Genomic DNA, 15,282 nt, shown 5'->3' on the forward strand with positions numbered 1-15,282 from the left:
CCCCGCCTGCCCCACGCGGGGGTCTTTGGGGGCGTAACCCCTGGGGGGGGTGGGGGGGGATGATGCCCCGGCGTGGGGGTGGCAAAAAAACACCGTGGAAGGGGCACGGCGACTGCGGGAGCCGTCCCGGTGGGATGCGGGCGGAGGAGCTCGGACTCCCGCATCCCCGCACGCGCGTGGGCAGGGCCGCGGCGGCCCCGGAGGGCTCCTGTTCCCCGGTACCGCGCGGCCGGTCACCGCAGCACTGCGGGTTGTGGGCAGGGTCCGTTGCCGGTGCCTCCCGGGGGCTGCCCAGCTGCGGGGGCGCGGACCGGCCGCCGCGGGGATGGGCGCGGGGGCGGGCAGGCGGGGGCGGGGACGGCCGGGACGCCCCGGCGGCCCCGTGTGATGCGGAGCGCGGCAGTGGCGGCGGCGCGGCCCTTCCCCGCGGAGCGCCGCTGTCCGGTGTGGGGCTGCCCCGCCGGGATCCCCGGGGCTCCGGTGGGTGCCGCCGGGGATGTCCGCCCCGGCGCAGCCTGACGCTTCCGGCTCCTTCCAGGTGAGCACACCGGAGCCCTCTCGGCCGTCGCGGGCCCCGTGCGGCCCGGTTCGGTTCTGCCCGCAGAGCCGGGGGCCGCCGGTGGCAGCGCCGCGGCGGGGCCGGAGCCGCCCGGGGCCACCCGGTGCTCACCGCCTGCTCTCGCCGCAGAGCCCCCGGAGGCTCCCGAAGCGCAAGAGCCGCTTCAAGAGGTCGGACGGCAGCACCTCGTCCGACACCACCTCCAGCATCCTCCGCAGGCAGGTGAGCGGGCCGGCACCGGCACCTACACCGGCACCGGCACCGGCACTGGGGCGGGGCAGCCCCGCCAGCCCCGGGCCCGCCGCTGCTGCGGCTCCGCATTATTAAAGCACGGAGCTGGGGTGGGGAGCAGGGAGCGGCCGAGCATCTCCCACCCCAACCTCCGCACTGGAGGGAGCTGGGGGGCCGCCTCCACCCCGCCGCTCCCCCGGGACCGGGGCTGGGCGCCGGCACCGGGCGCCGGTGGCATCGCAACAGCCGCTCCCCGCGGCTAAAAATAGCGAGTGCTGCGTCAGGGCCGGGCCGGCGGCGGGCACCGGCACTGCGGCGCGGGGGGCGGCCCCGGGAAACTGAGGCAGCGGAAGGGGAACGGGCCGGCGGGGTTGTAGAAGGGGCAGCGGGGCTCCCCTCCCGCTCCCTCAGCCGGCACCGGGCCGCCTCCCCGCGCTCCCAGGGAGAGGCGCGGACCTCCCCGCCGCCCCCCAGCCGGTGCTTCGGTTTCCTCCGGCCCCGAGCTGCGCCCCCACCCCGGCCGCCGGCGGGTGAGCGGGTACCGGGGAGGCCCCGCGGAGGGCGGGGGGTTCCTGTCGGGGCGGCCCCAGGAGGCGCAGAGCGGCCCGAGCATCCCGTTTCCCTCGTGGGGTTGCACCTGCTGTTCCGGTACTCCCCGGTACCCCAGGGACCCCGCGACCCGGCCCAGCACCCGGCGCGGCCCCTTCAGCACCTCGGAGAGAGCCCGGCTGGGCCCCGCCATGTGCCCGGTACCGGAGCCGGTGCTCAACGCCCGGTGCCCGGTGCAGGTGTCCGCGGCAGGTCCCGCCGCTGTCTGAAGCCCCCACCCCGCCGAGCGCTGCCCCGATGTCCCCGGGCCGGGGGCTGATAGCCGTGAGCTGTCCCGGGCCGGTCCCGCCGGGGCCCGTCCCGCTGCTCGGTAACGGGGCGGGCCGGCCCGGTCCCCCGGGGCCCGTCGCTGCCCCCCTCCTCGGGGGCGGGGGGGGGGGGGGCGCGGCGGGGGGGCGGGAGCGGCTCCGGCCCCGCCGCAGGGCTCGCCCTGCAGACGGGGCTGCTGCCGGCTCGGGGCAGGACCGGAGCCGCTGCACCGGAGCATGGAGGTACCCACCGGGACCCCCCCGCCGCCGCCCCGGAACCCCGAGCTGCGCGCTGCGGGAGCCTTCAGAGCCCCTCCGCCGCTGCCCCGGGACTCCCCTCTCAGCCACAGCTCTCTTAGCAAACTGCCCCCCCTCCGGGCCACCGGGAGCTGGGCCGGTGCCCCGTCCGGGCGCCGCTCACCGGGACCGCTCGGGACTCCCGGCTGCCAGCGCAGCCCCCCCGCGGTCCCCACCGGAGAGGGGCCGGAACCCCCCGCCAGCACCGGGAAGGGGGAACGGCGACCCCCAACACACACCCACCCACCCATCCCCCCGGGCTGAGCGGCGGGGGCGGCTCCGTGCGCCCCGGGGGGGGCGGTGGGAGGCGGGGGCGGGGAGGGGCGGGGAGGGGCGGTGGCGGCGGAGCGGGCAGGGCCAGCCGGAGCCCGAGCCGCAGCCGGAACCGGAGCCGGTGCCGGTGGAGCGGGGCGGGGGGGGCGCGGGCGGCTCGGCTCGGCTCGCCCCGTCTATGTCGTTTTCTGACTCCAGCGCTACCTTCCTGCTCAACGAGGTACCGGCTCCGGTACCGGCCGCGGTATCAGGGGAGCGTGCGCGGGGGGCCGCGGTCGGTTTGGGGGGGACCTGCGCCCCTCGGGGTGCTGATGGCGCACGAAGGGGCCGTGCCTCGGGGGGGGGCCGTGCCCGGTGCGGGGCTCATGCCGGGTTCGGGGGGTGCTGTGCCGCCCCCCTTTGTTCCTCGCTGCCGCCGCCTCTCTCGTACCCCCCCGGCCCCCCCAGCAGGTACCGCCGGGACCAGGCGGGGAGGGAATCCCGATACCCACGGCGGGGGCCCCACAGGGACCGATGCTCCAGGCCGGGGGGGGCCTGCACAGGGGGGGTCGTGCATGAGGTGGGGCCGGAGATGCTGTTCTGGGGGGGCCTCACTGGGGATGATGGGGGTGTCGTAGCGGGGGGCCGCGCTGGGATGCTGCGGAGCCATCCTGGGGATGCTGGGGGGTGGGGGATGCTCGGGCCGCGGTGACGATGCCGGGGGGGCCGTGCTGGGGAGGCCATGTTGGGGGGGGCTGTGCTGGGGATCCATTTTGCCCGCGGGGGGGGCCGGAGGGGGTGTCCGGGCTCCCCCCGGTGCGAGCCCCGCGGGATGTGCAGGTTAGCGGGGGCAGCGGCGCTGAGCTCAGCCCGGCAGGGCCCGGGGGGCCTCGGGGGGGGTGGGCTCAGCCACATCCAGGGACCTATAAATATTTCACCGCAGCTTCTGCGCCTGTTCCAGGCGCAGCGGGCGGTGGGTAAATACCGGCGCGGCGGGGAGGGGGAGCCGGGGGTGCTGGGCTGAGCACCCCAGGGTGACGGGCGGCAGGAGCAAGATCCACACCGCAGGGTGACGGGGACCATCTCCCCATCCCTGGGACTGAGGCGGTCTCCCCCCGTAACCCCCCCAGCAGGTGGGGGCTGCACCCCAGGGCAGCTGCGCTGGGCGATGCCACCTGACACACCCGGCTTGATGCCACCGTGGACCCCCGAGAGCTGGAAGGGGGTCACAAGGGTCCCCTCCCGAGGCTGGCACCGCCTCAGCACGAGGTCCCTCTGTGTGGGGGTTTCCCCTCGCAGCCCCCCGGCACTCAGCCCCGTTCCCCCAGGGCTCGGCGGACTCCTACACCAGCCGCCCATCCCTGGACTCCGACGTGTCCCTGGAAGAGGACCGTGAGGGCGCCCGGCGCGAGGTGGAGAGCCAGGCTCAGCAGCAGCTCGAGAGGGCCAAGGTATGGATGGGGAGGCAGCCGAGGCATGGCCCGGGGTTGCCGCCAGGGCTCGGGGATGCTGATCACTCCCCAAAACCCCCAGCACAAGCCGGTTGCCTTCGCCGTGCGCACCAATGTCAGCTACTGCGGGGCGCTGGATGAGGAGTGCCCAGTGCAGGGAGCCGCCATCAACTTTGAAGCCAAAGATTTTCTGCACATCAAGGAGGTCAGCTGGGGTGCTGGGGGCTCTGTCCAGGGCCAGGGACCTCCCCTAGTCTCACCTCTGCCCTGTTCTCACCCAGAAATACAGCAATGACTGGTGGATCGGGCGCCTAGTGAAGGAGGGGGGGGACATCGCCTTCATCCCCAGCCCCCAGCGCCTGGAAGCCATGAGGCTCAAGCAGGAGCAGAAAGCCAGGTAGGGATGGGACCCCCCAGCCCCACTCCAGGACCCTCAGCACTCGCTCACCCCCTTCTTCCCTAGGAGAGCTGGCAATGCCTCGGGCCTCGGCGACAGCGGGAGCCGGCGATCGCCTCCCCCCTCCTTAGGTAAGGGCAGATCTTGGCCCAGGGGAATCGTGGGTGTCCCGAGGGATTCCCCACTTTTCTGTCACCAACCTGTGTCTCTTCTCTCCCCAAGCCAAGCAGAAGCAGAAGCAGGTGAGTCCCAGGTGCGGGGCTGGGTCGTGGGCAGGGGGCAGTGGGCAGGGGGCTGCAGGCAGGGCCAGTAGTGGCTGTTTCTGGGGTGGGCTGGGAGCAGAATCACCCCCTCTGTTCCCTGCTTATGGGGCTGGGAGGGCTCCAGGATCTGTGACTCCCTGGAATAGGCTCATTGAGCCCTTCCTGGCTGGGGGTGGGATCACAGGGCACTGACACCCCCCGTGTTCCCCTGCAGACGCAGCACATCCCTCCCTACGATGTGGTCCCCTCCATGCGGCCCGTGGTGCTGGTGGGGCCCTCACTGAAGGGATATGAGGTATGGGGGGATGCAGGGTGGTCTCGGTGTGTCCTCAGGGTGGTGGCCCGTGCCTCTTGTCCCTTCCCTGGCCATGGTGCGCGGGCAGCGGGCAGATGGCGGGGCCGAGGGCGGCTGGCAGGGTGCTGAGCGGCTGCCACCTCCCTGCCGGTGCCATCTGCCGCGGCTCACCGGGCTGTGGCCCCACGGCAGGTCACCGACATGATGCAGAAAGCTCTCTTCGACTTCCTCAAGCACAGATTCGATGGCAGGTGAGACCGTCACCCCACCCAGAACCCCCCTCCTTCCACTGCCTGCGGGTCCCCAGGTGCTCAGTGTGTCCCTGTGCTCCCCAGGATCTCCATCACACACATCACAGCTGACCTGTCTCTGGCCAAGCGCTCCATCCTCAACAACCTGGGCAAGCAGGCGATCCTGGAGCGCTCCACCACCCGCTCCAGCATTGGTGAGGGGCCAGGCTCACCCTGGGGGTGCAGGGACCCCCCTCCCAGGGCCAGCCCAGCCTGACACGGCCCCCCCGGTGTCCCCCCAGCCGAGGTGCAGAGTGAGATCGAACGCATCTTCGAGCTGGCCAAGTCTCTGCAGCTGGTGGTGCTGGACGCTGACACCATCAACCACCCGGCCCAGCTGGCCAAGACCTCCCTGGCACCCATCATCGTCTACGTCAAGGTGTCCTCCCCCAAGGTGAGGGGTGACCACGGCTCCGGGGGGGTCCTGGCTGCCCCCATGGTGCTGTCACTCCCCTGTCCCCTCCCCAGGTCCTGCAGCGGCTCATCAAGTCCAGGGGCAAGTCCCAGGTGAAGCACCTCAATGTGCAGATGATGGCAGCCGACAAGCTGGTGCAGTGTCCCCCGGTGAGCCAGCCGGTCCCCCCACCCTGGGGATGCCTGGGCGGATCCCAGAGCCCCCCCTGACCCCTCTCACCTGCCCCCCAGGAGCTCTTTGATGTGATCCTGGATGAGAACCAGCTGGAGGATGCCTGTGAGCACCTGGCTGAGTACCTGGAGGTTTACTGGCGTGCCACGCACCACCCGCCACACGCCCCCCACGCTGTCCCCTCGCCCACCGGACTCCCTGGCCTGCAGGTAGCCCCATGGCCCCCTCCCTGCTCCCCACGGACAGCTGCCACACGGGGGAGGGCGTGGGGGGGACACACAACCCCCACTGTCCCCATGGGGACTCAGCAGAGGGGTGCTGGGGCCAGGGAGGCTGGACAGCCCCCACAGTGTCCCCACAGTGTCCCCACAGTGTCCCCAGGGCCCCCTCCCTGCGCCCCACGGGCAGTCGGGTTCACAGAGCAGGGTGAGGGGTGCACAGGGACACGCAGCCCCCTCCGTGCTCCCCGTGGGGATCCAGCACGAGGTGCCAGGGCCGGGGGTGGGGGGCACACGCAGCCCCCGCCCGCAGCCCCTCCCTGCCCGCAGAGCCAGCAGCTGCTGGGGGAGCGGGGCGAGCACTCGCCGCTGGAGCACGACAGCCTGATGCCATCGGATGAGGCGGGGGACACCTCGCCCCAGCATTGGGGAGCCACATCCCAGCGCAGCTCGCGGCACCTGGAGGAGGAGGAGGAGTACGGAGACCCCTACCCCGACCTGTACCAGCCCCACCGGCACCACGGCAGCGGTCCCGGCACGCCGGAGCGCCCGAGCGAGCGCAACCACGACAGGAACTGGCAGCGCAGCCGGCCCTGGGCCAAGGACAGCTATTAGGAGTGGGGAGGGGGGGGGCACGGCTGGGAACCGGCCCCCCCAAACCCCGGGCGCTCCCCGCCTCGCCCCAGCCCCGCGCTGGGGGTGCTCAGACAATCGAACTCCGCACCGGCAGCTTCCTCTCGCCCGGCCCCCGGGCAGTTTTCAGCCATAAGCACAGCGGCGGGGGGGGGGGCCTGGCGGCCAGGATGCCCTGGGACTCCCCGCCAGTTTTGGGGAACCTGGGGACAGACAGACACATGCCTTCGTCCTGCCTCAGTGTCCCCCCCTGGGCCCTGCATCACAGGCTGGCTCATTCTCCGCAGAGCAGCTGCCATGGAGAGCGGGTGCCCCCCCCAAAAAAGGGGAGGTAAGGAGGGGGGGCAGTTGTAGCAGCATCCCCCACCCCGCGCAGACCTGAGGAAGAAAGGGAAGGTGCCTGCTCACCCCCGGGACCCGGCCTGCCCCCTCCCCACCCCTGCATGGGACCCCTGGGAGGAGTGGGTCACACCACTCGCTTCGCTCTGCACCGATCCCCCCGCCCCGCTCACCGCAGCCACCCCGCTCCTGCCCCGCCCTGGGGAGGACAGGCTGTGGGGGCTGCACGGGCTCTGGGGGCTGCTCCACGCTTGCACCCACTGCCCTGTCCCCGACGTCCCCCTGCCCATGCTGTCACCGCACGTCACCACAGTCCTGTAAATACGGCGCCCACTGCCCTCGGCCGGGGGTCCTGGCGTGGGCTGAGCCCCCCCCGGGGCCATTATTGGTGGGGAGGGGGGGGAATGGGGTGGGGGCCACAGATTTGTTATAATTTCTTTTGTAGAAAGCACTGATTTCCCTGTAATTGGTTTCAGAAACACACGAGTGCTCAGAGGTGCTGGTGTCCATGTCTGTGGAGGGGACATGGGGGAACCTGGTCTGGGGGGGGCAGGGGGGACAGTGCTGGCAGGTGCTGAGCACCTCAAAGTGCTCCTTTTAGGCACTGCTGGCTTCTGTCCCCATGGGAGGTGGCACCCAGGGGCTGGGCAATGGCACCCAGGCGAGGGAGAAGACGAGGAGGCGACGCCGGTAACGCCGCTGCCGGTTTATTCCTGCAGCCTGGAGCTTCAGCTACAAAAAAACCCAAAAACCCCAAAGGATGAGGTGCAGACAGTTCCCAGGACAGCCCAAAAAACAGCCCCGCCCTGGCAGCAGGGAGGGACCGGCCCCCAAACAGCCTCCAGCAGCTCCTCCGCTCCATAGGGAAAGTGGGGAGGGGGGACCAGGAGAACGGGGGATATTTTGGGATAATCCCAGCCCCAGTCTCTGCTTGTGGGCAGTCCTTGGGTTGCACAAGCAGCTGGGAAAAGAACAGCCAGAGCAGTCCTGGCAGCCTTGCTGGTCCTGTTGTCCCCGGAGGGGTGACAAAGAGGGGCCTCAGGCGAAGATGGTCTCCTCCCGCCGCTTCTTGGTGAGGATGGTGCCCGGCTTGTGCTGGGCATCGGGGTGGTTGGCGAGCTCGGGGGGGCACGAGGACACGGGGCTCTCCAGGATCGCCTGCTTGAGGTCGTAGAACACCGTGGAGTCCTCCTTGGTGAGGAAGGTGATGGCCACACCGCTCTTCCCTGCTCGACCCGTCCGCCCAATGCGGTGGATGTAATCTGGGGGAGGAAATGAAGGGCTCAGTGTGGGCAGCTCCAGGGCTGGGCGCTCCCTGCAGCCCCCCCTGCACTCCCAGGACCAGGGCTGGGCACTCCCTGCAGCCCCCCCTGCATTCCCAGGACCAGGGCTGGGCACTCCACAGCCCCCTTGGTGTAGCAGCACCAGGGTGGGCACCCCCAAGAACCAATGCCAGGAACCCCCACCCCCTGACACAGGTAACACCAGGGCTGGGCACCCCCCACACCCTCAGCACCAGAGCTGGGCACCTCCTCCATCCCAAGAACCAGGGCTGGGCATCTCCTCCATCCCAAGAACCAGAGCTGGGCACCTCCTCCATCCCAAGAGCCAGAGCTGGGCACCTCCTCCATCCCAAGAGCCAGAGCTGGGCACCTCCTCCATCCCAAGAGCCAGAGCTGGGCACCTCCTCCATCCCAAGAGCCAGAGCTGGGCACCTCCTCCATCCCAAGAACCAGGGCTGGGCACCTCCTCCATCCCAAGAACCAGGGCTGGGCACCTCCTCCATCCCAAGAACCAGGGCTGGGCACCTCTACAACCCCCTCGGTGAGGGCAGCACCAGGGCCAGGCACACCCAGCACCAGGGCTGGGCAACCTCACAGCCTCTTCAGTGTGGCAGCACCAGGGCTGGGCAATCCTCCAAAGCCCCTCCACCGCAGGTAACACCAGGGCCAAGCACCCCAGCACGGGCAGCACAAGCCCCCAGCCCCACTGGCACAGGCAGCAGCGGAGCTGGGCTCTCCCCTCAGTGCCCCCCCAGCCTCACCCTCGATGTTCTTGGCCATGTCGTAGTTGACCACCATGGAGACGTCGTGGATGTCGATGCCACGTCCGGCCACGTCCGTTGCCACCAGGATGTCCTTGGCCCCGGCCTTGAGGTTGGAAAGGGCGAACTCTCGCTGCTCCTGGCCCTTCCCACCGTGCAGGGTGCAGGCGTTGTACTGTGGGAAGAAGAGAGGGTCAGTGGGGGCACATAAAGGAGTCCCCACGTGGGGATGAAGGGGACAGGGCTCAGGGTGACCCCCCCAGCCCAGACTCACCCCCATCTTCTCCAGGGACTTGGCCAGCACATCGCAGCCCTTCTTCTGGTTGACGAAGATGATGATGGGCGGGTCGAAGCCCTGTTCCAGAATGGCCAAGAGCTTCTTCCTGTAGAGGAGAAAGAGGAGGAAGAGACAGTTGGGCAAAGAGATGCTGAAGCGCCTCACAGATTCCCCATCACCCTCCAGCCCCCAGGCCACCCCCAGATCCTGTGCTCCCCACCTCTTCTCGGACTCGGACATGAGGAAAACCTTCTGTTCCACCCTCTCGTGAGGTTTGCCGGCCGAGCCGATGTACACCACGGCCGGGCGCCGCAGGTAACTGCGGGCCAGGCGCTCCACTGCCGGGGGCATGGTGGCTGTGAACATGACAGTCTGCAAGGGAACAGGGCAGTGACATCCTGTGAGTTGGGAATGTCCCCAGCAGGGCAGGGAATGTCCCACAGTGAGACAGGAATGACTGATGGGGAAGGAATGTCCCCCCTCATGGAGCAGGAACATCATCCACTGGGAAAGCACATCCCCCAGTGAAGCAGGAATGACCCCAGTGAGGCAGGAATATCCCCCATGGAGCAGGAACATCCCTCAAACAAACAGGAATGACCCCAGTGGGGCAGGAATATCCCCCATGGAGCAGAAGCAACCCCCAACGAGGTAAGAATGACTCCAGAAGGAATCTTCCCCCATGGAGCAGGAACATTGCCCATGGAACAGGGATATCTTCCTGTGGGGCAGGATTGTCCCCCATGGAGCAGAAATGTCCCCTTGTCGGGCAGAAACGACCTCTCATGGGGCAGGAACATCCACTGTGGGGCAGGAACATTCCTCCACAGAGCAGAAACGTGACTCCCATTCCCTCAACCCCTTCCCCACCCCACAGACCCCCACAGGAGCCCTCCCAGGCTCCCCCTTGCCCACACTCACCTGTCTGTACTTGTGCTTCCCAGACTCAAAGTTGGCCAACATCTTCTCGGGGTCCTCAGCCTCATCAGTGTCGGGTTTCTGGTTGGTGACAGGCATGTGCTCCAGGATCTTCTGCACGTCGGGCTCGAAGCCCATGTCGATCATGCGATCGGCCTCGTCCAGCACCACGTAGGTGCAGCGGCTCAGCACCAGGTACCGGTTCTCCAGCACGTCAATGAGCCGGCCCGGCGTGGCGATGACGATCTGGGGGGGGGCCAGGGGGGGTTGGTGGGAGCAGCCCCGGGGCTGAGCTGCCCCCTGGGACCCCCCAAACACCCCCCACTCACCTCGCAGCCCATGCGGAGGCGGAAGCCCTGATCCTCGCGGGAGATGCCGCCGATCACGGCCACGGTGCGGATGCCCAGGGGTTTCCCAAATTTGATGGTTTCCTCCTCAATCTGCTGTGCCAGCTCACGGGTGGGGGCCAGGATGATGGCGTAGGGCCCCTGGTCTGACTCCTCGATGCTGCAGCATGGCAGGATGTGGTTGTGTCACCCACGGTGCCACACGTGTGCCCGCCAGTGTCATCCCTCACTCCTCCATGTCACCCTGTAACCCTGCCTCAATCCCTCCACAGTGTCACCCTGTAACCCTGTCTCAATCCCTCCACAGTGTCACCATCACCCCATCGTGTCACCTCCACACCCTGCCACTCCACCATGTCACCCTGAACCCTGCCTCAATCCCTCCACAGTGTCACCCTGAACCCTGCCTCAATCCCTCCACAGTGTCACCCTGTAACCCTGCCTTAATCCCTCCACAGTGTCACCCTGAACCCTGCCTCAATCCCTCCACAGTGTCACCCTGTAACCCTGCCTCAATTCCTCCACAGTGTCACCCTGCCACTCCACCCTGTCCCATGGGCAGTGTCCCTGCCCCGCACCGGTCGATTTTGGGCAGGGTGGTGATCCACACGAGCAGCGGGATCAGGAACGCCGCTGTCTTGCCGCTGCCGGTCTCGGCCACGCCAATGATGTCCCGGTTCTGCAGCCCGATGGGGATGGCCTGGCGCTGGATCGGGGTCGGCTCCTGCCAGGGGGAGCAGGTTAGGAGCAGAACTTCCCCTGTTCCCCCTCTCCAAATCCCTGACAACCCCTGTTCCCCCTCCCAAATCCCTGACAACCCCTGTTCCCCCACTCCAAATCCCTGACAACCCCTGTTCCCCCTCTCCAAATCCCTGACAACCCCTGTTCCCCCTCTCCAAATCCCTGACAACCCCTGTTACCCCTCTCCAAATCCCTGACAACCCCTGTTCCCCCTCCCAAATCCCTGACAACCCCTGTTCCCCCTCTCCAAATCCCTGACAACCCCTGTTCCCCCTCCCAAATCCCTGACAACCCCTGTTACCCCTCTCCAAATCCCTGACAACCCCTCTTTTTCCCCCTCCCCAGCTCCCCCTCTCCGTGCCCACCTTGTATCCACACTTGTCAATGACCTCCAGGATGTGGGGGGGCAGGGAGGAATCCTTCCAGGAGCGGATGGGATTTGGGATCTTGCCCCCCTTGGTGGTGATGCTGTAATCCTCACGGAAGATGCGCCAGTCCCTGTCTGTCATCTCGTCCAGCTTCTTCTGGGACCAGTGCCGGTCATCCCAGCGCTGCTTGGCCTCCTTCTTCCGCAGCTTCCGCAGCCGCGCCCTGGCCGGAGGGAGGGAAGGGATGGGGGAAAGGAAGAGGGAAAGGGGACAGGGATGGGGAAAATTGGGGTGAGGAAAAAGGGAATGGGGAAAAGGAAGAGGGAAAGGGGACAGGGATGGGGAAAATTGGAGTGAGGGAAAAGGGAATGGAAAAAAGGCAGAGGGAAAGGGGAGAGGGATGGGGAAAATGGAGGTGAGGGAAAAGGGAATAGGGAAAAGGAAGAGGGAAAGGGAAGAGGGATGGGGAAAGTGTGATGGGGAGAAAGCGATAGGAAAAGGGAGATGGGGAAAAAGGGAATGGGGAAAAGTGGGATGGGGAAAACAGGATAGGAAAAGGAGAATAAAGGATATTGGAATGGGGGAAATGGAAGAGGGAAAGAAGATGAGAGAAATGGGGATGAGGACAGGGGGGTGAGGGAGGGGGAACAAGGGCAGGGTGAGGAAAGGGATGACAAATGGAGTGAGGAAGGTGAGGAAGGGGAAGGAGAAAGGGGCTCACCCTGTGCCTCTAGAACCCTTCTGCCAGTTTCCTGCAGGACCTGCTGCAGCCCAGCTCCACACCCCCAGCCAGCCTAAGCCAGCCAGGATCCCACACACCCCTCAGCACCCTCCCAGCTTCCCCAAAACCTCACTCCTCCTGCTCCTTCTCCTCCAGCGTCCGCCTCTTCTCCATCAGGTCCCCATAGAACCGCGACTGTTCCCGTTTCTGCTGCTTCAGGTCGATGCCGGCGATGAAGCCGCGGCCCAACAGCTGCACCTGGTGCCTCTCCTTGTACCTGGAGCAGGGTGGGAGCATCAGGAGCAGGGCTGGGGGCTGCCTTGCACCCCACAAGGACACCCCCAGCCCTAGGGGCACCCCAGCACTCACAGGGGGTTGTAGTCGATGGAGGTGTCCTCCGACGCGTCCCACTCAAACACGAACTTGCGGTCGTTGAGGTGCCGCGTGCGCCGGCGCTTCTTCACCCCCCCCAGGTACCGCTCCTGCAGGACCCCAGGCTCAGCAAGACCCCCCCATCCTCCCCCCAGCCCCCCAGACCAGCCCCCAGCCCCACCTTGATGGCGTGGAGCTCTTTGCTCTTGTCCTTCTCCTCCCGGATCTTCTGCCTGCCCTCCTCGTCCTCGGTGCCGTTGGTCTCCCGCTCCATGCGCTCCCGACGCTCCCGGCGCTCGCGCTCCTGGGGGTCTTCTGGGGAGCAGGGGAAGGGGCTCAGAGCCAGCACCTGCCCCGAGGGCTGAGTGAGGGGCTCCAGGGATAAGCCCTTACCCAGCATCTTCCTGCCCATCTCCTGGAATTGTTTCCTCTTCTTCCTCTCCTCCTCCAGCAGCCGCTGCCGCTCCTCCACCTCCTGCTGCCGCCGCCGCAGGGCCTCAGCTTCCCGCTCCGCCTTGGACAGGAACTTGGGCTGGGATGGGACAGAGGCAGTGTTACACTGGGCCTGGCTGCCACCCCCGTGCTGCTGGGGGTCCCCTCAGCCTTCTCTGCTCCTTCCTGGGGCCCCCAGGCCTCCCCTTTCCCTCCCTGGATCCCCCAGACCTCTCCACTCCCTCCCAGGGGGGCTCTCTGCTCCCTCCTCGTGTTCCCCAGCTCTCCTTTTCCTCATCTGTGCCCCTCACCAGACCCCTCAGCCTTCCCTGTTCCCTCCCAAGGTCCTTCTGTTCCCTCCTGGGGCTCCATCAGGCCTCCCCTCTCCCTCCTGTGTTTCACAGCCCCCCACATGCCCTCCCTGGCCTGCCTGCCCTGTACCCTCTCAAGCCCCCAGCCCTCCCTGCTCCATCCCATGATCTCTCCCGGTGCCCCCTGGCACTCCCTGCTTCCTTCCGGGGTTCCTCTGCATCCCCACGTTTCTCAGCCCTCCCTGTTCCCTCCTGGGGTCCCTCCTGTGGTATCCCCACAAACATCCACACCCTCTGCAGAGGGAAAAAGCTCCTGCTCCTACCTTGGCCTCTGCCTCCTCTTCTGCCTTCTTCTTTGCCAGCAGCTCCTCCAAGGACAGCGGCTGCGCCTGGAAGCAAAGCCGGGTGTCAGCCCCGCTCCCAGGGACCTGAATACACTGGAACCACTCCCAGGGACCTGGATCCACCTGGAGTCACTCCCAACCAAGCCTTTTCCTCCCCCTCCTCACCTTCTCCTTCTTCAGGGCATTCTCCTCCTCCTCCTCTGCTTTCCGTGCATCCCGATCCTTCCGAGACTTGGAGTCTTTCCCCCTGCCCGGGGACAAACTTCCAAGGAAAACAGCACAGAATAAGCCACCAGACACAGCCCAACCTCCAGGGGGTTTAGGAGAGAGAAGGAACCTCTCAAAAAAGTGACAGGACCCACCTGGATCGCTTGCGGTCCTTGTCCCGCCGGTGCCCATCCTTGTCCCTGTCCCGCTCCTTCTTGCTGCGGTCCCGGTCCCGCTCCTTGTGCCGCCGATCTCTGAGGAACGGGGGGATCACAGCGTGACCCAGAGCCCTCACTCACCCCCCGTGGGGCCGGCAAAGCTCTCCCCAAAACCCCAGGGAGCCCTGGACCCGCCTGACCTCTCTGTGGACTTGGAGCGGGACCGGGAGCGCGAGCGGCTCCGTCTCCGCTCCCGGGATCGGTGTCGCTTCCTCTCCTTGGCCGGGGAGCCCTTGCGGTCCCGCTCCCGCTCCCTCTCCCGCTCAGGGGAGCGGGAACGTTTCCTCTCCTCCTTCACCGGGGATGCATCCCGATCCTTCTTGTCCGCCAGTTCTCCGGCCATCTGTGGGGGCAGAGCGGGCACCGGGCGGCTCGGGGGGCGCACACGGAGCCCGGGGGGCTGCGAGGGGAACCGGGCTGCAGGGTGGGACCCCTGGGCAGCAGTGGAGAGCCGGGGGGGACAGAAGGGTGGTGAGACCCAGGGGAGCCACAGAGGGACCTCAAGAGGAACCCGAGAGTGCAAAGGGACCCTCAGGAGGGAGTGGGGAGGCCCGGGGACCCCCGAGAGGGCACAGAGGGACCCCAGGAAGGAGCGGGAAGAACTGGAGGGCACGGAGAAGGGAACGTAGAGAGAAGGGGGGACCCCGAGAGGGCACAAGAAGGCCCGGGGGGGGGGGGCGGGGGGAGTCCTGGGGGACCCCGAAAGGGCTTCGGGAGGCCCGGGGGACGCGGCGCGACGGCGCTCCAGGCCCTGCCCCCGGTGCTCAGTACCGGGGCTCTGCCCGGTGCCTCGGCACCAGGGCTCTCCAGCCCCTGGGCCCCGAGGAGGTGCCCCGGGTGTTCCTACAATGCCCCGTTCGCTCCCGCCGGTTCCCGCTCACCGCCGCAGCCCCGGGTTCAGCGCCGTCGCTGCGCCGCCGCCGCCATGTCTGCCGGGCCCGCAGGGCATGCCGGGACGGCACGGGACTACAGCTCCCGGCAGCCCTCGCGTCACTGGACTACAGCTCCCGGCACACCCCGCGCGCTCTCCGCGCCCCTGCGCAGCCGCAGCGCTGCCGCGGCTCGTGATCCTTCCGCCGAGCGGCAGCTCCCCCTCCCCAGCCCAAAGAGTCCTCCGGGCCGGGGTCCCCCTGTCCCTGAGCCCCCCACATCCCGCAGGGACCTCCTGCCTACCCAAATGAGAGCCTTAGGGCCGTGTCCCCGCGGTCTAGAGCACCCCAAGTCCTGGGGCGGCCGTTCCGCTCAGTGTCCCCCATGTCCCTGCACACCCCAGACCCCCCGGGGGCCGCCCCAGGTCAGTGTCCCCACAGGCCT

At 67.9% G+C, this 15,282-nt stretch overlaps 2 protein-coding genes across 4 annotated transcripts; one reads left to right on the plus strand and one right to left on the minus strand.

Moving 5' to 3' along the window:
* Positions 1-366: 366 nt before the first annotated feature.
* On the plus strand, positions 367-7,039 carry CACNB3 (calcium voltage-gated channel auxiliary subunit beta 3). Of its 2 annotated transcripts, XM_058861335.1 has the most exons (14): positions 367-538; positions 689-781; positions 3,525-3,647; positions 3,730-3,852; positions 3,929-4,044; positions 4,111-4,175; positions 4,267-4,286; positions 4,522-4,602; positions 4,795-4,853; positions 4,938-5,047; positions 5,135-5,286; positions 5,361-5,456; positions 5,538-5,687; positions 6,027-7,039. In XM_058861335.1, exons 1-14 carry the CDS (start codon positions 497-499, stop codon positions 6,309-6,311), a joined length of 1,515 nt encoding a protein of 504 aa, XP_058717318.1. In that variant the 5' UTR covers positions 367-496; the 3' UTR covers positions 6,312-7,039. The 2 variants fall into 2 exon arrangements, with proteins under 2 accessions (XP_058717318.1, XP_058717319.1); XM_058861336.1 differs by lacking the exons at positions 367-538; positions 689-781 and adding an exon at positions 2,380-2,437.
* A 320-nt stretch (positions 7,040-7,359) lies between these two features.
* Positions 7,360-14,975, minus strand: DDX23 (DEAD-box helicase 23). 2 transcript variants are annotated; one of them, XM_058861273.1, is made up of 17 exons: positions 14,850-14,975; positions 14,109-14,311; positions 13,906-14,004; positions 13,709-13,805; positions 13,523-13,588; positions 12,850-12,988; positions 12,638-12,768; positions 12,454-12,566; positions 12,218-12,361; positions 11,361-11,586; positions 10,833-10,978; positions 10,237-10,414; positions 9,911-10,153; positions 9,210-9,361; positions 8,987-9,095; positions 8,713-8,887; positions 7,360-7,930 (listed from the first exon to the last, which is right to left on the minus strand). In XM_058861273.1, exons 2-17 carry the CDS (start codon positions 14,309-14,311, stop codon positions 7,707-7,709), a joined length of 2,445 nt encoding a protein of 814 aa, XP_058717256.1. In that variant the 5' UTR covers positions 14,850-14,975; the 3' UTR covers positions 7,360-7,706. The 2 variants fall into 2 exon arrangements, with proteins under 2 accessions (XP_058717256.1, XP_058717255.1); XM_058861272.1 differs by having other exon boundaries at positions 12,638-12,771.
* Between the last annotated feature and the right edge of the window lie 307 nt (positions 14,976-15,282).

This window comes from Poecile atricapillus, chromosome 35, assembly GCF_030490865.1.
Source record: "Poecile atricapillus isolate bPoeAtr1 chromosome 35, bPoeAtr1.hap1, whole genome shotgun sequence".
NCBI lineage: Eukaryota > Metazoa > Chordata > Aves > Passeriformes > Paridae > Poecile > Poecile atricapillus.

Excerpts from the sequence above, each read along its gene's own strand:
- CACNB3 (XM_058861335.1), top strand. The coding sequence starts at position 497 with ATGTCCGCCCCGGCGCAGCCTGACGCTTCCGGCTCCTTCCAG. Across the intron at positions 3,648-3,729 it reads AGCAGCTCGAGAGGGCCAAG|CACAAGCCGGTTGCCTTCGC; the intron begins GTATGGATGGGG and ends CAAAACCCCCAG. Across the intron at positions 4,176-4,266 it reads ATCGCCTCCCCCCTCCTTAG|CCAAGCAGAAGCAGAAGCAG; the intron begins GTAAGGGCAGAT and ends TCTCTCCCCAAG.
- DDX23 (XM_058861272.1), bottom strand. The coding sequence starts at position 14,311 with ATGGCCGGAGAACTGGCGGACAAGAAGGATCGGGATGCATCCCCGGTG. Across the intron at positions 13,589-13,708 it reads ATGCCCTGAAGAAGGAGAAG|GCGCAGCCGCTGTCCTTGGA; the intron begins GTGAGGAGGGGG and ends CTTTGCTTCCAG. Across the intron at positions 8,888-8,986 it reads AGTCCCTGGAGAAGATGGGG|TACAACGCCTGCACCCTGCA; the intron begins GTGAGTCTGGGC and ends TTCTTCCCACAG.